The following is a 22,038-nucleotide window of genomic DNA, read 5'->3' as shown; positions in this document are numbered from 1 at the left end:
TACCAGTCAAACCACCCTCGAGTTGCTGCAAACGTGTCTGCTTGCGAACCTTCTCCTTCACATCATCGGACATACTTCTTGCCTTGACCTGGATCACTTGCAAGCTCAGCGGTACACGGCACTGGTTTTGATCCTTGACCCAGATGGAGAGTCGACGCTCCATATTCTCTATCATGCTGTTTCTTGATTGACCTATCTTCATTGCACTATCATAGTATCATGGGAGTTACAGACTTGGCACTTGCACGAATCTTGTCAACATTGGTCCGAATTGTCCTTGATATGGTCGGTATTAGGTCGAGCGCCACGCCAATGTCTACCGCGCATTCACATTGGTCAAAGGGATTTAAAACGTCCAGCTTAGTTCCCAAACTGATGCTTTTCTATGATTTATTGGGAGTAGAAGCAACACTGTCACCGCAGCCGGCACTTTCAACCCATCTTGGGGGATTAAAAACTTTAATACTGTATAAAGCATTAAACAGGCAGACTTTTCGGGGGTGTACGAGGAGAGGCACTGAACAAAGTGAATCAAAGTGAATTATCATTGAAATGCGACAGAGAATAAATTACATCCTGTTAAGCCGGTCCGAACGACGTTATGGCGAAGCACGTAATGACATTCAGCAAAATGTGTTTATAATTAGTTAACGACATGACAGTGAAAACGACGTTAAAAGGGGTAATGTCAAGTGATGACTCCCTGCACTTGTTTTGATGCATTTTAAAAAAAGTTTTGGTTTCAAAGGTTTTCAAGAGGGCAGTTTCCATTTTTGCATAGTGAAGGTTAAAATACCGAGATGTTTGCCACGGCAACATAATTCAGCCAATCACAGCCATGATCTAATGAGGTTCAGATAATGTCACAAAGAATAGATATCTGTAATAGGAAAGCCAAATGTTCAACGTTTTTTTGAAATTTCACGTAAACAAAAATACATGGACAGATGATCAGTCGGGTGGTCAAACTCCTTGTTTAAGTTGCATTGATTTTTGTGGATTCTGTTCCAGCTATGTGGGCACAATTGCATTTTCCTTCATCTCTTTTTGCTTTGTGAAAAGTTAAAGGTGAATGTTTGATTGATTCTTGAACCCACCCACCTTGCTTTTTTTTCTTTCAGGGCAAGCAAAGCCAACTATTAAATCTTCTGTTCCTGCAAAGACCAACCAACAGCCTGTCAACAAAATTCCCATTTCATCTGCTTTTACCTCTCCAGCTGCAGAAATCTCAAAACCATCTTCACGGCTGGCCGCTACAAACCCACCTTCTGAGACCATCCCCAAGCCCATCTTGGATGAAATTCCTACACATAATTGTGCAGCCTCCACCAATGCTTTGACTTTACACAACACTGATGGTTGTACTAACCTTTCTCCACAAAACCTGTCTCCATTACAGTTAGCGACACCGACGAGTGTAGTTACTGGTTCGGCTCCAAAAGAAATGCTGCACGTCGCATTACACTCCGAGTCACTTCAAGATTATGCTGATGCAGAAACTGCACTGCTGAAAACCTCACAGCCTCTAGTTGCACCTGTTGCACAAAGTGCTTTCCCACAAACGCAGCAAACTAGCCAATCGATCTTCAGTACTACCGAGTCACAGAGAGACATCTGGATCAAAAATGAAAACAACTTCCAAATTTTAAACAGTGACATGACAATCCCTCAGCCAGCCCCTGCCATACTCACTGAGCCAGCAACCACAACATCTGTCACTGATGCATCGGTTCCTCCATTCGCTGTTGCCTTTTCTTCATCAGCTGTAAATGTGCCGTTTGTTTCCACAACCTCAAGCCAATCCATGATGTCTGCTCCAACTTCTCTGGCAGCTCCTGCACAAACAATCTTGATCGAGACTCCATTAACTTCCAACATTCCTTCTTCTTTAGGCAGGGCCACTACCCCCACCATTTCTCTAACCACAGTCACAACCACATCGACACCAACCCTATCTCTTAACACGACCGTTGGCAGTTCAAGTTCTGAAGCGTTGAATTCGACCAGTGCCACCACTGCTCCCCAACCTCCAGCACCTGTGGCAGGTGTCACTTTTGCTGCATTACCTTCACAAGATGGGGCGGTTCCGAATGTGTCTACAAGTTTGTCTTTGGCCATCAATAACCAGCCGGTTTCAACATCTGTTGTTGGCTCTCCATTTTTACCGGCATCCTCATCTAGTGGAATGGTAGCAGCTAATCCTCCCTCCATTGCAGCGGCAGCAACCACAGGAAGTTCGGTCTCTTTTGACATCTCAGGTTCAACAACATCTATGGCGGGTAATTTACTTGAGATTAATGTCCCCGCCAATACGATGGCAGCTAGACCATTTTCTGTCGACACTTCAACCAACTCAGCGGGCATCTTTGGGGGTTCCACTGGATTTGGTAAAGCAATGTCTGGAGTTGATGGCTTTGGATCTGCAGGGCAAGGAGTGCCCGGCCGAGGCTTTAACGACAGTTCAGGTATCACCAGTTTGTAGATGTCAACATTTTTCAAAACATTTGTAATTAATTTGTACGTGCACACTTTTTATTTATTGTTTGATTAACTCCTTTTTTTTGTTTTTTTTCTTCAACAGCATTTAGTCCTGGAACTGTTTTTTGTCAACCAGCTGGTGTGGGTGGCTTTGGTCAGGTGAGCTGTGAAATTGATCCTGATGGATTTGTCAAAATCCAAAACAACTTTGATCCTCATCTCTTGGTTATGTTTGTCTTCGTTAAAATATAAACTGGATTGCAATAACACAGATTGTACCTTCTTGAATTGTAGGCTGCACCAGCCCCCATGCCACCGACTTCTGTATTTGGTGGTATATCCAGCAGTGGGGCCCCACCTGCAGGCTTCTTTGGAGGACTAGGTGGCCAGCCCAGTCAAGAGGCAGCTACCAAAAACCCTTTTGGGCAACCCTCCTTTGGTTCTACACCTTCAGCAGGTCAGATCTTTATAATTTCTTCACAAACATCATGTTTGGCAGTTTCCTACGTTTTGCCATGTTTTTATTTTATCTCTGCAGATGGTTTCATCCCCCCTCCCCCCAAACCAGAAATACAGCAAACTAGCAATTATTTATCTTTATTTTGGCAAAGACGGTGGCACGACTTGTAAAAACAACAACTTTTCATATCTGGATACTCAGAGGCTTTGATTCCCTGCTGGGCCTTTCTTGCTGCAGGTACAACCACTCTTTTTGGAGCATCGAGCGCAAACGACTTTTCCTTCAGCACCCAGTCAATGCCAAGCTTTGGAGAAGTCAAGAATAGCAATTCGTTCAGCACAAGGCTGGCTGGGTCTAGTGTTGCCACCCAGGGTTTTGCTGCAGCGATCAATAGTCCTAAACTCAGTGGTAAGGAGCAGATACTTTCAAGTAAGATGATGTGTGTGTTCTGGGTGTTTCAGTCAGGGTTCCCAGTTTGTAGATAACTGTGTCCATGGCATTTACATGTGGGGGTTACTCATGCTAGTGAGGCCTACTGCTACAATTGTCTGTAGTTGTAATGATAATAATAATAATAATAATAATAATAATAACTAGAACTGCCACTTTATAACTGCTGGCAGTGATGACCGGGTACCCAGTCCGTCCGCCTTTGATACAACATGGGACTTTCTGCAGATGACAGTCACAAAGTTTCGCTTTGATCGGGAAAGTGGTTCCAGAGAAAACATTATTTAAGAGTGATACAAACACAGGCCTGCTTCGAGACGGCGCGGAACAGACGAGTTACGAACCGGGCAGCACAAAGCATTCAATTTCGTTATTACTGGCTTCCAGATTCAAATAAATAAATAATTCTGGCTCCCAAACCGTGTGACCGATCAGGTTGAAATTTTAAACTTTTGTTTATCATATCACCTGAATTATAAATCTGAAGTTTCGCATATCCAGAGGCAGCGGTTCCAGAGTGAACAATAATTAATATTTATCCTTCAATTCAAGATGGCGGCGAAACCATGTGACGTGTGATGTCATAATTTGGACCACGTGTGCAAACATGATGGTGGATGATAACTCCAAATTTTCGCTACTCCAGGTTAAGCAGTTCCAGAGAAAACATTATTTAATATTTTTCTTAAAATCAAAATGGCTGCCAAACCCTGGGCCCGATCCCGTTGAAATTTCAAACCCTCATTCTGCATGACTGTTCCACCATAAAGGTGATGTTTCACATTGATTGATGCAGTTCTTCCAGAGTAAACATTAATTAATATTTTTCCTTCAATCCACTATGGCTGCCAAACGTTGCGTCGTACCTCAAAAGGGGGTGAGAACTTTTTATTCATCATGGAGAGGCGGTCATAGTGGTGGAGTTTCACCTGGATCTGTTCAGTCGTTTCAGAGAAAAAGACGTTTTAAGATATTATTTTTCAATCCAAGATGGCTGACGAACCATGTGACCTATGACATCACAAGTTTATATTCTGCTTCCAACTAGGTATTGGAACACGTCTGTGAAGTTTCGTGTTAATCGGTAAAGGTGCGTTTTTCTATCCAAGATGGCCGCCAAACCATGTGACGTGTGACATCATAATTTTTACCATGCGTGCATAAACGATGGTAGATGACAATTGCAAATTTTCGATTCGTTAGGTAAAGCGGTTCCAGAGAAAACATTATTTAATATTTTTCTTAAATCCAAGATGGCGGCCAAACCATGTGACTTATCAATTCGAAATTAACAAACTTATATCGCCTTCCTGTCCCGAATATAGTTCTGAAATCTCCCCTTCATTGGACCAGTGCATCTGGAGAAGAAGATGTTTGAAGGTTTTAGGGTTTTTTCAAGATGGCCGCCAAACCATCTGACCGATCAAGAAGAAATTAACAAACTTGAGAAAGGACCTCATGGGGAATATATGTGTTAAGTTTCGTCTTTATCTGTCTTGCCCTTCTGGAGAAGAAGATTTTTAAAATTTATTCATTTTCAATCCAAGATGGCTGCTGAACCTTGTGACCTATGATATCATAAATTTAAATTCTGCTTTCCATCGTCGACCCGAACAAGTGTGTGAAGTTTCGTGTAAATCGGATAAAGTCTATTTTTCTATCCAAGATGGCCACCAAACCATGTGACTTCTGAGGTAAAAAATTTTTACCATGTATGCAGAGTTGAGGGAGGAAGGCACTTGCAAATTTTCGCTTCGATGGCTTATGAAATACCAGAGAAAACATTATTTAATATTTTTCTTAAATCCAACATGGCGGCCAAACCATGTGACCTATCACTTTGAAATTAACAAACTTGCATCGCATACATGTCACGAATATAGTTCTGAAATCTCGCCTTCATTGGACCAGCGCTTCTGGAGAAGAAGATGTTTGAAGGTTTTAGGGTTTTTTCAAGATGGCCGCCAAACCATGTGACGTATCAACAACAAATTAACAAACTTGAAAGAGGGCCTCAGGGGGAATGTCCCTGTAAAGTTTCGCCTCAATCTGCACAGCCGTTCTGGAGAAGAAGATTTTTTTTTTAAAAACACTAAAAAACAAGATGGCGGCCGAAATACGTCATCGATGACGTCAAGAAAAACATTTTCGTCGGTGATTTTAGGCGTAGATGACGCTCAAAATTTTTCAGATTTTTCCTATACGGCGTTCTACTTGACGAATTTTCACCGGTATATCGCTTCACCTATGACGTCACGAAAAATCACACGTGTTCCCCATAGGGAGCTTAGTAAAATGTATCAAACGAAAAATTTTTCCATTGCACGGTTTCCGAGATACAGATGTCCAAAGTATATCGCTTTTTTCAAGATGGCGACCGTACCACGTGACCAATGACGTCATAATTATAAGCTGATTGTGCTATCAAAAAAGATACATACTATGGTGAAAATTTCCTGTCGATCGGACTTCGTGTTCCAGAGAAAATGATTTTTAAAGCGAAAAAGGGTGCAAAATGCCGGCGGAAAAAGAAAAATAATAATAAACAGAAGAAAAACAATAGGGTACCCTGTACTCACAGGGTACCCTAATAATAATAATGAGTTCCCTTACAAGAAACTTTGACGTAGGAGGAGGCCATTAGATCCATCAAAGCCTGCACTATTATTACTAACCTCTGCTTGTTTATCCATGCTCAATCCGTTTTTTTAGCTCGCCTGTTCGAAGAACAGAGAGCTATAGTGATACCCCTGGCGTGAGCATGAGCGTGAAAATGTTAAAGTTTTTGATGCAAGCTATTTTTTCCTTTCTAATGTTTTTATCTACCACACTATTTTTTTTATACGCCCGATATATATATATATATATATATATATATATATATATATATATATATATATATATATATATATATATATATATATATATATATATATATATATATATATATATATATATATATATATATATATATATATATATATATATATATATAGCCTGGTGTGTTGGCGCAGTGGTTAGGGCAGCGGCTTGGGATCCAAAAGGTCCTGAGTTCAAGCCCCGTTGGGCCACTGAATTAATACACCAGGGGGTTGACTCAGCCTGTCATCCTTCCGAGGTCGGCGAAATGAGTACCAGTATACTGGGCCGGTGTATACCCCGGTTAAAATAGGTGTACCATATCCCTGTGTCGTAAGAGGGGACCAGGGTTGTGTCAGGAAGGGCATCCGGTGTAAAACATGTGCCAAATCACTATGCGGATCATACGGATGATCCGCTGTGGCGACCCCTAACGGGAGCAGCCGCAAGAAGAAGAAGAAGAAGAAGAAGATATAGATATATATAGATATATATATATATATATATATATATATATATATATATATATATATATATATATGTATCGGAGCGTATTATGTGATACCGTCCGTCCGTCCGTCCGTCCGTCCGTCTGTCCGTTCCTGTCCGCACTTTAACTGCCAAAGTTTTCAACTTTCACGTTTCATATTTGGTACATAGGTACAGACTGTGGAGACGGTGTGTTGCGACATACGTTCGTCATCTAAAGTGGTTGCCATGGCAACCAGGATGCTGTTTCCATCCGTTCCTGTCCCCATTCTAACTTCCAAAGTTTTCAACTTTCACGTTTCATATTTGGTACATACAGTGGGGAGAACAAGTATTTGATACACTGTCGATTTTGCACGTTTTCCCACTTACAAAGCACGTAGAGGTCTGTAATTTTTATCATAGGTACACAAATTGTGAAAGACGGAATCTAAAACAAAAATCCTGAAAATCACATTGTATGATTTTAAAATAATTCATTTGCATTTTATTGCATGAAATAAGTATTTGATCACCAACCAACCAGTAAGAATTCCGGCTCTCACAGACCTGTTAGTTTTGTCTTTAAGAAGCCCTCCCATTCTCCACTCATTACCTGTATTAACCGCACCTGTTTGAACTCGTTATCTGCATAAAAGACAGCTGTCCACACTCAATCAATCAGACTCCAACCTCTCCACAATGGGCAAGACCAGAGAGCTGTCGAAGGACATCAGCGACAAAACTGTAGACTTGCACAAGGCTGGGATGGGCTACAGGACAATAGGCAATCAGCTTGGTGAGAAGGCAACAACTGTTGGCGCAATGATTAGAAAATGGAAGAAGTTCAAGATAACAGTCAATCTCCCTCGGTCTGGGGCTCCATGCAAGATCTCACCTCGTGGAGCCTCAATGATCATGATAAAGGTGAGTGATCAGCCCAGAACTACACGGCAGGACCTGGTCAATGACCTGAAGAGAGCTGTGACCACAGTATCAAAGAAAACCATAAGTAACACACTACGCTGTCATGGATTAAAATCCTGCAGCGCACACATGGTCCCTCTGCTCAAGCCAGCGCATGTGCAGGCCCATCTGAAGTTTGCCAATGACCATCTGGATGATCCAGAGGAGGAATGGGAGAAGGTCATGTGGTCTGATGAGACCAAAATAGAGCTTTTTGGTTTAAACTCCACTCGCCGTGTTTGGAGGAAGAAGGATGAGTGCAACCCCAAGAACACCATCCCAACCGTGAAGCATGGAGGTGGAAACATCATTCTTTGGGGATGCTTTTCTGCAAAGGGGACAGGACGACTGCCGTATTGAGGGGAGGATGGATGGGGCCATGTATCGCGAGATCTTGGCCAACAACCTCCTTCCCTCAACAAGAGCATTGAAGATGGGGCGTGGCTGGGTCTTCCAGCATGACAACGACCCGAAGCACTCAGCCAGGGCAACTAAGGAGTGGCTCCGTAAGAAGCATCTCAAGGTCCTGGAGTGGCCTTGCCAGTCTCCAGACCTGAACCCAATAGAAAATCTTTGGAGGGAGCTGAAAGTCTGTGTTGTCCAGCGACAGCCCTGAAACCTGAAGGATCTGGAGAAGATCTGTATGGAGGAGTGGGCCAAAATCCCTGCTGCAGTCTGTGCAAACCTGGTTAAGAACTACAGGAAACGTCTGATCTCTGTAATTGCAAACAAAGGTTTCTGTTCCAAATATTAAGTTCTGTTTTTCTGATGTATCAAATACTTATTTCATGCAATAAAATGCAAATTAATTATTTAAAAATCATACAATGTGATTTTCAGGATTTTTGTTTTAGATTCCGTCTTTCACAAAAGCCTGGTGTTAGCTTCGTGGTTAGGGTGGCGGCTTGGAATCCCAGGGTCCTGAGTTCAAGCCCTGTTGGCTGCTGAATTAACACCAGGGGGGTTGACTCAGCCTGTCATCCTTCCGAGGTCGGCGAAGTGAGTACCAGTGTACTGGTCCCGGTGTATGCCCCGGTTAGAATAGGTATACCATATCCCTGTGTGTCGTAAGAGGCGACCAGGGGTTGGCGTCAGGAAGGGCATCCGGCCATAAAACATTGCCTCAAGAAAAAGCCTAACCCCTGCACAGCAGGGAAAAATGGCTGTAAAAACGGTCAATTCCGTCTTTCACAGTTGAAGTGTACCTATGATAAAAATTACAGACCTCTATGTGCTTTGTAAGTGGGAAAACCTGCAAAATCGGCAGTGTATCAAATACTTGTTCTCCCCACTGTAGGTACAGACTGTGGAGACGGCGTGCTGCGACATACGTTCGTCATCTAAAGTGGTTGCCATGGCACCAGGATGCTGTTTCCGTCCGTTCATGTCCGCAATCTAACTCCCAAAGTTTTCAACTTTCACGTTTCATATTTGTTACGCAGGTACAGACTGTGGAGACAGTGTGTCGTGACATACGTTCATCATCAAAAGTGGTTGCCATGGCAACCAGGATGCTGTTTTCCATCCGTTCCTGTCTGCACTCTAACTCCCAAAGTTTTCAACTTTCATGTTTCATATTTGGTACATAGGTACAGACTGTGGAGACGGTGTGTCGTGACATACGTTCGTCATCTAAAGTGGTTGCCATGGCAACCAGGATGCTGTTTTCCATGTAGTAGCACAATTCTGTATATACCTTCTTGTTCGGGCGTATGTTGTGCTCACTTGCGCTCTTGTTACTGATTGCAATATACAAATACATATATTGCTTTAAAATTGTACTTCACTGCAATGCTTTATAAAAAATATTAATTATTAGACTTGTCTTTTAAAAACGATGAATGTATAAACAGGCGAGCATTGGGTGGCTTTGACACCAACTCTCTGGTTAAGTGCCAACCATCATGCAAGGAAGAAGCTCGTACCATTTTTAGTCTTTGGTATCACTCGGCCGGGGTTCGAACCGCCGACCTCCCAGACTCGGAATGGATGCTCACAGCATTACACCGCCGAGACTGGTTAAGTTAATTTTACAACGTGCAACGGGTGATCCAATTCGCGATTTATTCTGTTTGAACGAGAGAGTTTATAGAACACCTTACCCTGTGCAGTCTTGAGAGCTGCAATTTTTTTTCCGAATGTCAATATTCCACCACCCTGAGAGCACGAGGGGAAAATTTGATTGGTCGAGAAGGCGTAAAATTGCGTAATATTTTAGCCACGTGCTGCTAAATGGAAAGTTTATAGAAGTGCAAACAAGCCAATTTATGTTCTGCAGTGTTCAACTTTATACTAGTAATTCTATTTAAATCAATAAAAGTTTTAAAGGCTGTATAAAATTTTTTTTCTTCGGAAATTCATGTTGATTCCTGTTGATGCAAACTCATTTACACCACCTCATTTAACATGTTAGATTAGTTATTCGTGTTTGTTGTTTGTTTCCTTTATGACGTCCCTAAAAACAGTAAGGTTCCTGTTTAGAATGATTTTCAATGTTTGTTTGACTGCCAGGCAGAAGACAAAGTAAAAATAAAATAAAATAAAAAATAACCTTACTCCTCTGGGTGCATGCGTGATCAGGATGAGATTCTGTACAATTTGCCAAATTCAGTCAAAGTCCTGATAAACTGCAGGTTCGTTTTCTGATTTGTGTTCTAGTGTTCAAAATATATAATTCAATTGAAATTAAGTTGTTCCTCCGGCCTATCAGTGAGATACAAAATGTAAACTGTTCAGCCTGGTGGAGGTGTGCGCTCTACCGAGTTCCTTTCTAGTTCTGTGAGGACAATTAATCACTTTTCTAGTGCAGCAGTGTAACTTCTATAATTGGAAATTAGTTTTTCTTGTTCCCATGATAACTTGTGAATCATGAAAGGGATTTCTACCAAACTTGGCACAAGTCTGGATTAGAATACAAGGATTAACTGGTTCATTTTTGGGTTTGGGTTCAAAATAGTCTGGCAGCCAAATGGGATTTTAGGGGTATATCTGGAAGTAGAGTATATACAATGTTTTTTGATTGATTTGGGTCAGTGAGACCATAAATATTAACAATCCGCTTGATGACACCCTGTCACCGTTGGGAATTTTTTCTAATTTGCATAAAACCAAGATGGCCCCTAGTGTTCTATTGAATATACTATAATTAAGATATCTCAGCTTCTAGAAGGGATTTTAATACAATCTAAAATGTTTTAACGGGGCTTTAAGACATTAGGAACCCAATGGAACAATGGAATAACTTTTATTAGGATTTGACAACTCCTTCATTTGCATAAATCCAAGATGGCCGCCGTCAAACCTCTCGGGAGACCGGTTTCATGTCACCACATTCTGGATACAATTTTGGATATATTTTAAATGATTTGTTTTAGTGTTTTGAAAAAATAGAGGTCCCATATAATGCATCTTATATTACAATTTAAATATATTAGCTTCATTTGCATATTCCAATATGGCCGTTGTCAATCTGTGAACATTTTGCTGTACTTTTGAATGACATGCTTGATTGATCTAAATGGTGACAATATCATTGAACACCTTCAATATAATATTAGTAGTTTGTCATTGACGTATACGTTAGAATATATTTAAGCTGACAGACACCAGATCATAAAGTAAACTAATTTCAGATATCCATTATATACAGTAGAATAAAGTGACTGAAAAGTCATAATGTTCTCATAGTGTCTATGCTGAGCAAGCCATGGCGCATAAAGAAATCGTTCACATTTCTTCTCCTTTAACTACTGCGATATTAGAGTTGATAGTACATGACATTGTACACAGTTATCACCATGATGTTCCTCTCATTTGTCTGTGTTGACATTAATACCTTTATGTCTAATTCTCATCGACGTCATCTGCATCAGAGGCTACATCGCATTTAGTCAGTTCGCGATGACAGTCCTCAGCATGACATCCGCAAAATACAGTGCACGGTAGTTTACCACTCACACATCCACATCTTCCTGATTTGCAAGGTCTTTCACTTTCACAAGAGCAGCGAATCAGTTTCAGAATCTCTTCTGGAGCAAGGGACACATCTTCATGTATCGATTTAGGCAACATAGTCTTGGAACTGTCGTCACGAACGTATCCATGTTCTGTTGGATCGAGTGAGGGAGGGTCTAGATCCAAAGCGTGTTTCCACACAGCTGCCTGCAGGTGTGCCCGTTTGACATTTTCCAGAAATGCTTCTATTGTGGGAGGTAGAGACTTCAGCTTTGGTATGGCTGTGGTGCCCTTTCCAACATTTGTGGCCCATGACTTCTTCCTTGCCTCAGACCCACTGCTACAGTCCTTGTGTCCATAGCATGCGGCCACAAACTTGGATGCCTGTCTTGTTATATCTGGTAACAATGCATGAATGTCACCCAAAAGTGACAAGGAGTAGCCTTCTCGCAGTACTTTCAGTACCGTGACTTTACCAATACCGAAATAGCATGCACATGTATCACAACCCGATAGGGTGTGCATAGACAACAGTCCATCTACTATGCTCTGCTGTTGTTTAACAGTAGCTTGTATGTCAATAACGGTTCTACCATGAATCGGCTATTCCATGATCATATGACTGGTTAACTCTCGCTCAAAGTAGTGGTGAAGCAGAAGGATGAAGACGTCGGTGTCATCTGCAATCACTGACATGCCTACTTGGCATTCAGTCGCAACTGTTACTGCTTGTTGAACAATGATGCAGTCTGCCTCTTCATGAGATGTAGACATGTCTTCCTGGTGGATCACCACTCCCCCATAACTTATTTCAACAGGTGTGTTATTACTGCTAGTGATGACAAGTTTGTGGGTGAATGTGTAGTCTCGATGGAAGGTAGTGTCTCTGGTCAGCTCTTCACAGATAATTTCCATCAGCTGTGATTTATTTTCTGACACTGTCAGGACAACTTTATGTGGGGGTAGAGGTTTATCGAGAGCCAGTCGATGTACTCTGCTTGCTTCTGTTGTTCTATTGCATCTGGTCGTACTCTTGGTACTGAAATCCTGGTACCTGTCGAACACAAGATAGACATCGCTAGAAGTAAGTTTATGTTGGATGTACTGTTTGAAGTTCACAACAAAGTCACGGACTGTCCCATTCGCATCCAGCAGCCAACTAGCTTAACCTGGAAGTGGAGAATATACAATTTTTTTTTGGTTGATTTAGGTCACTGAGCCCAAGATAATCATTAGATAACGTGGTGACATGAAACCGGTCTCCCGAGAGGTTTGCCGGCGGCTATCTTGGATTTATGCAAATGAAGGAGTTGTCAAATCATAATAAAAGTTACTCCATTGGGTTCTTAATGTCTTAAAGCACCGTTAAAACATTTTAGATTGTTTTAAAATCCCTTCTAGAAGCCGAGATATCTTAATTATAGTATATTCAATAGAACACGAGGGGCCATCTTGGTTTTATGCAAATTAGAAAAAATGCCCAACGGTGACAGGGTGTCATCAAGCAGATTCTTATTATTTATGGACTCAGTGACCCAAATCAACCCAAAAACATTGTATATACTCCAATTCCAGGTTAAGCTAGTTGGCTGCTGGACTAAAAGGTATTGCGCTCCCTCTCCCTCCCTCTCCCTCCCTCTCCCTCCCTCCCTCTCCCTCTCCCTCCCTCCCTCTCTCTCTCCCCCCCCCCACTTTACACAACTGTTGCTCGCTTTGGCACGCACGTGCAATCACAGGGTGATGTTGCTCAGTCTCTGGCGGTACGTGTGGAGCTTGTGTTGCGTTCTCTTTTCGCCCTTCCCTTCTCTATTGTCCATTTGATGGTGTTTTCTCTTGGCCGCCGTCTTGTCTTGTCTTGTCTTGTCTTGTCTTGTTTGTCTGAGTGAGAGAGGGAGAGACAGCGTGGTAGGATATTATTATTGATATTAATCACCTTAGGCGGTGACCTTGCTTTTTTTTTTTTTGACGTTCTTCCTCTTGTTATTGTTATTGGTTTTTTTCTCTTAGTTCTAATTAGAACCATATTACCATTTTTTTTCTTTATATACTTGTTTATTTGAAACTCTTGTGAAACTTGTGCAAGTAAAAATCGACGCACCTTTCATAGCCATGTTGCCGACGAGGGTTTATCACGTGAGCACGGCCTGTGCTTCGTCCCCCCTGAAGGCGTTTTAATGGATGATATTCTCAAGATTGGAGAACAAATAGGTGTAGAAAATATTCGTGCTGCCTCTAAAATGAGCCACAAGATTGTGGTTTTTGTTTCACAAACGTGTTTTGTTGACATGGTTGTGCAAAACGGTTTATTTCTGGGAGATGACGAAACGTTTGTTCCTGTTTCGTCAATGGACACTCCCGCTACAAAAATAATCCTGAGTAATGTGCCGCCTTTCTTATCGAACGAAGTAATTCAGCAAAAGTTAGGTGAGTATGGTACAGTAGTGTCTAGAATTTTTACGGTTCCCTTGCGCACGAGGAACTATAAATTAAAACATATAGAATCGTTCAGGCGGTTCTGCTATGTCGTGTTAAAAGATGGCGCAACACAGCTGAATATCTCCTTGAGTTTTAAAGTGGCAGAACACTATTATAGGATTTTCGCAATGACGGAGACCTTTACCTGCTACGGCTGTGGTGCACATGGTCACACCAAGTACCATTGTCCTGATGGTGAAAGAACATATGCTGCTGCTGCTACAGGTGGACCTGGTCCACCCGTGACTGCGACAGCAGGATTGCCCCTCCCACCCACGGCTGTTATGGTGGACTCTGTACGTGAGTCACTTATACAAAAAGGATCCACACCAAGACGCTCAGGTATGTCCAAAGATGGTACTGATAATGACCAAGTCGAAAAGGGAGAGGGCCTGCAAGCTCCAGAAGGGTTTTTTTTAGTGATGAGGAACAGGTTATGGATACTGTTTCGAGGATGGTCTTCAAAACGCTCCTGCCGACGCACTGAAGGTGCGAATAAAAGCGGCAAAGTTTCAGTAGTCCAGATAGGGAATAATCTTGATAAGCCTTCACAAGATGAGCAAAACGGTGAAGTGCTGGTTGGAAACGATGCTCCACTGCTTGCTCATGTTGAATGGGATAAAACTCCTAACAATGCTCGCATACATGAGGGGAAAAGATCTACTCTTGAGGACAATAGTCAGTGTAACACACACAACGATAAAAAGGAAAATGATTCAAAATGGATAGTAACGATAGGGCAGGGCTCTCTGTGGAATGCCAACAGGAAGAATGTCCTGGTGCTGGTATAGAAGAGGAATAAATAATCGAATTGCGATCAGATGACATCGATGACACAGGTGTCGTTTCTGGGAGGATGTCCTCCTACTCAAGTGAAACTGCAGGCACAATCCATGGGAAAGGTAAACAAACCACAATATCTAAGGAAGATGTTCTTTTCCTGAACGGAACCTTTAGGCAACGCAATGTTCAAATTAGAGACTATTTTCCTGATATCAGGGCTTTCATTGTGATTGCAAAGCAGATGTTACAAAGGAATGACTTTGCAGAACTTTCTGAACCTCAATTTCAGCGTCTCAGGAAAGCCGTGACAAAAGCAAACAAAGAACTGCAGGTAGAAGGTTTTTGAAGTGCCAAGTTTCTCCAATGACAGAGCTACAGATTGCAACCCTGAACATTAATGGGGGTCGAGTCCCATTACGGAGAATTCAAGCGATTCAAACCTTAGAGAAAATAAAAGCTGACATTATCCTTTTACAGGAGACTCGTGCTACAAACACCCTAACAGCTGTGTGGGGAAAACTTTTTAGAGGGCAGTGGTTCTTAAGCGGGTTTCCTACACCCAAGGCCGGTGTAGCTATTTGTCGAAGCCACAAGCTTCCCGTACAGCAGGTTTCCTTTAAAGAAATATGTAAAGGACACCTAACCTCACATCGGCAGAGTTTCTGTGCAATGGCCAAAAAATAGTGGTGGTAAATGTTTACACTCCAAGTGATCCGATAGAAAGGAAAAATTTCTTTCCTTTACTGCGAGATTTCATTAAAGACCAGGACTCATCCACATTTATTTGTTTTCCTGGAGATTTCAATTGTACAATTCACCCAGAAGTTGATAGGAATGGTCATGAACCTCATGCAGTCTCCACTCAGGGGTTGGAGAGTATCATTAATAAATATTGTTTTAAGGATGTGTGGCGACTACAACACTCATGGTTGCGTAGCTATACATGGTGCAGATGCTCAGATGGCTTCATATCAAGGGCAAGACTTGATAGAATATACATTAATAAGCCAATGTTAAACTTTGTGACGACATTCCAAATTCTCCCAACTGGTTTCACAGATCATAGTTTAGTCGTGTTGTCCTTTAAATTACCCTTGTCATCAGGTGGTAGTGCATATTGGACTCTTAACACACACCTCTTGAGTGATAAAAAATTTAAGAATTGTTTTATGGCTGTATGGGAAAAAATCTGCACCTCTAAGCCTGAGCACACGAACCTCCGGTTGTGGTGGGACCTTGCAAAATCCCAAATAAAATCTTTCTGCCAGCAATATAGTTTATACACCACTAAGATGCAATCTCACTCAATTGATGCATTAAAATCTGAAATTGTTTCCCTCAAGCAAAATAATGATGATGCTGGAAAGGACACACGAGATCAGTTGCTGTGGGCAAAGATAACATTGCTAGCTGAAATGGTTAAGCAAAGGGCAATGGGTACCTTGGTACGAATGCGGATGAGTAACCTGACTTTGGACGTGCCAAACAAAGAGTTCTTCAATTTAGATAACTCAACCAAAAAGATGCAACAAATCCATGGCCTACTCACTTTAAATGGGACCTTAACAACCTCTCAGCAAGGATTAAGAGGTGTCTTAAAAGATTACTACTCCAACCTTTACTCCCCTCGCAGCGTGGAAAATGACGCGATACAGGAACTGATTGCTGGACTTCCCAAGGTTAAAGAGGACCAGCAACGAGCACTTGACTCCTCAACCTTGGCCGAGGAACTTGAAGCAACCATGCGAAGCTTAAAAGATGGAAAGGCCCCCGGGATTGATGGCCTACCCAGAGAATTTTATAAGACTTTTTGGAAGCTTGTTGGATCCGAGTTGTTAAATGTCCTCGAGGAAAGCATTTATGTTTGAGAGCTGCCATTGTCGTGTCGGAGAGCAGTTGTGTTTACCACCAAAAACCAGGGATCTTCAAAAAGTTGAAAACTGGCGGCCTGTGTCGTTATTGTGTGCAGACTATAAGATTTTCTCTAAGGTCCTTGCTAATCGTGTGAAAGTTGTAGTTGGTTCTGTTGTACACCCGGACCAGACTTATTGTGTACCAGCAAGATCTATTCATGATAACATTTTTTTTGGTAAGAGATAGTCTTGTGATAATTACTTGCGTGATAATCATGGGCTACTGTTTATTGATCAAGTGAAAGCTTTTGATCGTGTTGACCATAAATACCTTTTTTCTGTCCTTAAAGGGATGGGTTTTGGAGAATATTTCATCTCCTATGTGAAACTTTTGTAAACTGATACTTACTGCATGCTGAACGTGAATAACAGGCTATGCTCTCCCTTTCCTTTTCGACGAGGTGTTCGTCAAGGCCGTCCCCTTTCGGGCCTGTTGTATGCAATCGCCCTTGAACCACTCTTGTCCTCTATCAGGCGGCGAATGCCCCAGGATGAGGAGGGCATAGAAGACCCAAAATTTGTGCTGACTGCTTACGCTGATGACGTTTGCGTTTCAATTAGGGGCCCAAATAGTATTTCCGTTTTACGACAATGTTTGGAAAGATTCTCCGCAGCCTCCTCTGGCGAGGTAAATTGGAACAAAAGTACAGCCCTATGGTGTGGTCACAAAAATCTCTCCTCAATACCGCCACCTTCTCTCCCACAGAACATAGCATGGAGATTTGATGGGGTTAAATACCTCGGAGTTTATCTTGGTAATCCGAAGATGGAATTGAAAAATTGGGAAGGTGTGTAAAAACAGATTTCCTGTCGATTAAAAACATGGGAAGGACTCTGCAGATCTCTATCATACAGAGGACGCAGTCTTGTCATCAACAACCTATAGCAGCGAGGTTATGGCATAAAGCCATTGCTTTGCAGCCACACCAAGAACTAATCCTTGCCATCCAGCGAGCAATGGTTAATTTCTTTTGGAACTGCAACCACTGGCTCCGGCCTGCTGCACTGCACCGCCTCCGGAAGGAGGGTGGCCAAGGTGTTATGGACATCACCAGCCGAGTTGTGGCCTTTCGCTTCCAATCTGTGCATAAACTGCTGTTCACTGAGCTGCTGCCATGGTGTCCATTTGCTTTTTTTTGCTGCAACAGGCGGAGGATTACGGTATGACCGGCAACTTTTCTTAATGGAGCTAGAACGGGTTCACTTTGGTGCACTCCCAGGGTTTTATCAAAGCTTGCTGGATGCCTGGAAGGGCTTTGGCGTCCACCGGTCAGCTGAAGCTTACAATTGTCGAATATTCCTCCAGGAACCTTTATTTTTCAACCGTTTTCTCCCAGGGATCCCTCAGAGCAAGGCCTTAATCAATAAATTTATACAAGGACGAGTCAACAAGGTGTGTGATCTCGGATTCATCTGGGTCAGTTGCGAGAAACCTTGGGTGCAGATCTGTCCGAATTGTGGTTCGGATATTTAGGCTGCTAAATATTGTCTGGGAAGGTGTCGGTATTGTGGAGGATTTTCGGCTGGCCTTTCCCGAAATTAAGGTGCTCCCCCCATTTTAGTTGAGCAGTGAACATCTTCCCCCCTTTCATTTAGTAACTAAATCTGGCATTCATGACCTCTCCATACAAAGACAAACAGCATCATCCCCCTTCGGATCAACGCTTATAGCGATGTAGTCAGAACGGCTCGGAGCAGGATCTTCTTCAAGCCCACTGTGGCCTGTGATGTATACATTACCTATCTATGGCCTATTGGCAGATATACAATGGAGATTAGCACATTGGGCTCTGCCTTCCAACATTCTCGTGCACCATTTCAATAATTCGGTACAAGTTACTTGCCCCTTCTGCGAACACAAGGAGGATCTCTTCCATGCTTACGTGCAATGCATAAGATTAAAACCTCTCTTCTCTTTGCTTTCAGATTGTTTTTGTAAACTGTCTTTTCCTTTTACATCACACAGTTTTGTGTTGGGGTGCCTTTTAAGCCCCCTTGCAGGGACTCTGGTGTTCTCCTCAATTTCCTAGTTGCTGTTGCAAAATATGGTATATATAAATCTAGGAAAATTAAAATTGACAACCGTTATAGATCTGATGTCATTCCGATTTTCAGAGGTTTTGTGGCAGCAAGACTCTCCCTGGAGTTTAACCATTATTTAAGTACGGACGATGTAAATGTTTTTGAGAGAAAATGGTGCTGTGGCAAAGTTTTTTTTTTTTTTTGTTTTTTTTTGTTTTTTTTTGTTGTTGTTGTTTTGTGGATAAATTAGATTTGTTGATTACCTTGTCATGGTTTATGACAAACTTGACCTTTCCTCTTCTCTCTTTTCTTCCTCTGCTTTTTGTTATTTTTTTATGTAGTCTTTTTTTTCTTTTCTTTCGAATGTTTCTTTTGTGGATCAATAAACGAGGTTCAAACTCTCCCTCTCCCTCTCCCTCTCCCTCTCCCTCTCCCTCTCCCTCTCCCTCTCCCTCTCCCTCTCCCTCTCCCTCTCCCTCTCCCTCTCCCTCTCCCTCTCCCTCTCCCTCTCTCACACATGACCTTTAATTAAGATCAAGCGTAACAGTAGGTTGACATCTAACGTGAGTGTAGGTATCTCTATCGACATATTTGTGTCAAATTCTATTTTATAGTTTAAGTTGGGATGATATAGTGCTTCTGCATGTCACCATGAAAACGTTTCAATACTTGTACAGTTGATGCAGTAAACTTTCTTCATGGTCTGCTAACTGTGAACGATAAATTTTGGAATGTAACCAAAAGTAGATTACTTTGTGCCAGAAATTACTGTTACTGTGGGTTACCCAAGAGAACCCCTTGTTATTAAATGTTACCATTTCTGAACATGATATTTGGCTAATTTTCAGGTTTTGGTGGAACTCCATCTTTTGGTGAACGACCAAGCTTTGGTGGAGCTCCAACTTTTGGTGGAGGTTCACCTGGCAAAGTCTTTGGAGAGACAACAAGTCCAACAAACTTTGGGTATGTGGAGGTTTTTGCGGGGGGAAGGAGGACAGGGTGGGAGTGATTGCAAACTTTAGGGATTATTCAGGACTGAGGATTATGATAAGAGTTTGTTGCCATCTTGTCATCTTTGCTCACTGAGAGAAGAGTGTCTCATACCAAGTCCACACTTAACTTTAAGACACTTTGGATTGCTGCAGACCATGACACGAGAAATATTGGTGGGAGAGAGAGAGAGAGGGAGGGAGAGAGGGATAGGGGGATAGGGGTGAGAGAGAGAGAGAGAGAGAGAGAGAGAGAGAGAGAGAGAGAGAGAGAGAGAGAGAGAGAGAGAGAGAGAGAGAGAGAGAGAGAGAGAGAGAGAGAGAGAGAGAGAGACAGAGAGAGAGAGAGAGAGAGATATATATATACATATATATATATATATATATATATATATATATATATATATATATATATATATATATATATATATATATATATATATATAGAGGTAGGAGAGAGACACACACACAGATAGAGAGACACCGCGAGAGCGCTCCACGGTTCACTCTTTTATAAGGCCTGGCCTGGAAGCTTCGAGAATGTGCGCATCATTGGGTGGGGCCTTCGCACAGAATGGTGTTCCTCCTCCCTCGCCCTGCCCATTTGAGTTTCTGCAGCGAGTCCTCTCAGTCTGGGCTTCTGGCTGTTGCGAGAGTCGGACCTCGCTTGCCACTGCTTTAGGCGAGCGACCATTTGGCTGGTTCGAGGCATGCAAGAACGATTATGAGGAAACAAATGGAGCTGATTTCTCTCAGGTCAATGCTGACCGAACATCGCCCGGGCACGTGATGGCCATCACGAAGGCTTGCAATGGCGTTTATTGTTGGGGGTTGTGGGATGAGGGATCTCCTTTAGAGCGTGGGGTGGGGGCAGGGGGGTTGAGGTTATGTAACTGTACTTCATGTCTTGACTGCCTTTTGTGCGTGTGGGAAGAGATCGTGTCAAACTACAGTCTGTATTAAATAAAAGTGCGTGTACTTACATGTAGTGTGAGAAAAGAGAAAGGGAGAGGAAATTAATGATAAAGAAGAGAGAGAGAAAAATAAACGATAGAGGGAATGTAAGGAAGGGATCGGCACATTTCCGCATCAAATGGCTGCCAACGCCTTGCCGACAACTTTCCATGTGAAAAAAAATATAGGGGGTGGATCCTAATCTACCTGTTACAACACAGTTTGTATCCCACTGAGCCAACTACATGGGGGGGGGTTGTAATTCTAAACCAGTTATTATGGAAATAACGACGCTGAAGGACCTCTGTGTCGTGAGTGCACATTTACAAGAGCGGTTTCCAAAAACCGCAACTACATACATATATATATATATATATATATATATATATATATATATATATATATATATATATATATATATATATATATATATATATATATATATATATATACATATACACACTGTTGGACCCCGCTGTTCACAGGGGATATGTTCCTGGAAAATGATGTGAATAGCGAATAGTGAGGCATTATTTCAATGGAAAAAGAGGAGATAGGTTCCCGGCGGTTCGTGATTCGTGAGGGAAAGCCGTGAATCTTCTTCTTCCTCTTTCGGCTTGCTCCCGCTAGGGGTCGCCACAGCGGACCAACTGTCTCCATTTTGCTCTATCCTCCACATCTTCCATTGACACTCCAACCACCCGCATGTCCGCCCTCACCGCATCCATGAACCTCTTCTTTGGCCTTCCTCTTCTCCTCCTGCCTGGCGGCTCCATCTTCAACATCCTTCTCCCGATATACTCCGTTTCCCTCCTGTGCACATGTCCAAACCATCTCAATCTCGCCTCTCTCACTTTGTCTCCAAACCGTCCTACCTGCGCTGTCCCTCTAATACACTCATTTCTTATCCTATCCATCCTCGTCACTCCCAACGAGAATCGCAGCATCTTTAACTCTGCCACCTCCAGCTCTGCTTCCTGTCTTTTTGTTAGCGCCACCGCCTCCAAACCATACAACATAGCTGGTCTCACTACCGTCTTATATACTTTCCCCTTCACTCTTGCAGCTACCCTTCTGTCACAAATCACTCCTGCAACTCTTCTCCACCCACTCCATCCTGCCTGCACTCTCTTTTTCACTTCTCTCCCACACTCTCCGTTACTTTGGACAGTTGATCCCAAGTATTTAAACCAATCCACCTTCCCCACCTCAACTCCTTGCAACTGCACCATACCACCACCCTCCCTCTCATTTACGCACATATACT

At 42.4% G+C, this 22,038-nt stretch overlaps 1 protein-coding gene across 1 annotated transcript in view; it reads left to right on the top strand.

The window, feature by feature from the left end:
* Positions 1 to 22,038, top strand: part of NUP214 (nucleoporin 214) — a 104,547-nt gene that overhangs the window by 72,813 nt on the left and 9,696 nt on the right. The window contains exons 21-25 of the mRNA XM_085853471.1: positions 1,122 to 2,465; positions 2,582 to 2,637; positions 2,773 to 2,935; positions 3,176 to 3,346; positions 19,677 to 19,791. Coding sequence (XP_085709597.1) covers positions 1,122 to 2,465; positions 2,582 to 2,637; positions 2,773 to 2,935; positions 3,176 to 3,346; positions 19,677 to 19,791 — 1,849 coding nt within the window. The remainder of the gene's footprint in view (positions 1 to 1,121; positions 2,466 to 2,581; positions 2,638 to 2,772; positions 2,936 to 3,175; positions 3,347 to 19,676; positions 19,792 to 22,038) is intronic.

The sequence above is a fragment of the Eptatretus burgeri genome, chromosome 14 (genome assembly GCF_056783735.1).
Source record: "Eptatretus burgeri isolate ZD-2024b chromosome 14, Ebu_testis_v1, whole genome shotgun sequence".
In the NCBI taxonomy this organism is placed as follows: domain Eukaryota; kingdom Metazoa; phylum Chordata; class Myxini; order Myxiniformes; family Myxinidae; genus Eptatretus; species Eptatretus burgeri.
This window is presented reverse-complemented; position numbering and strand designations above follow the sequence as displayed.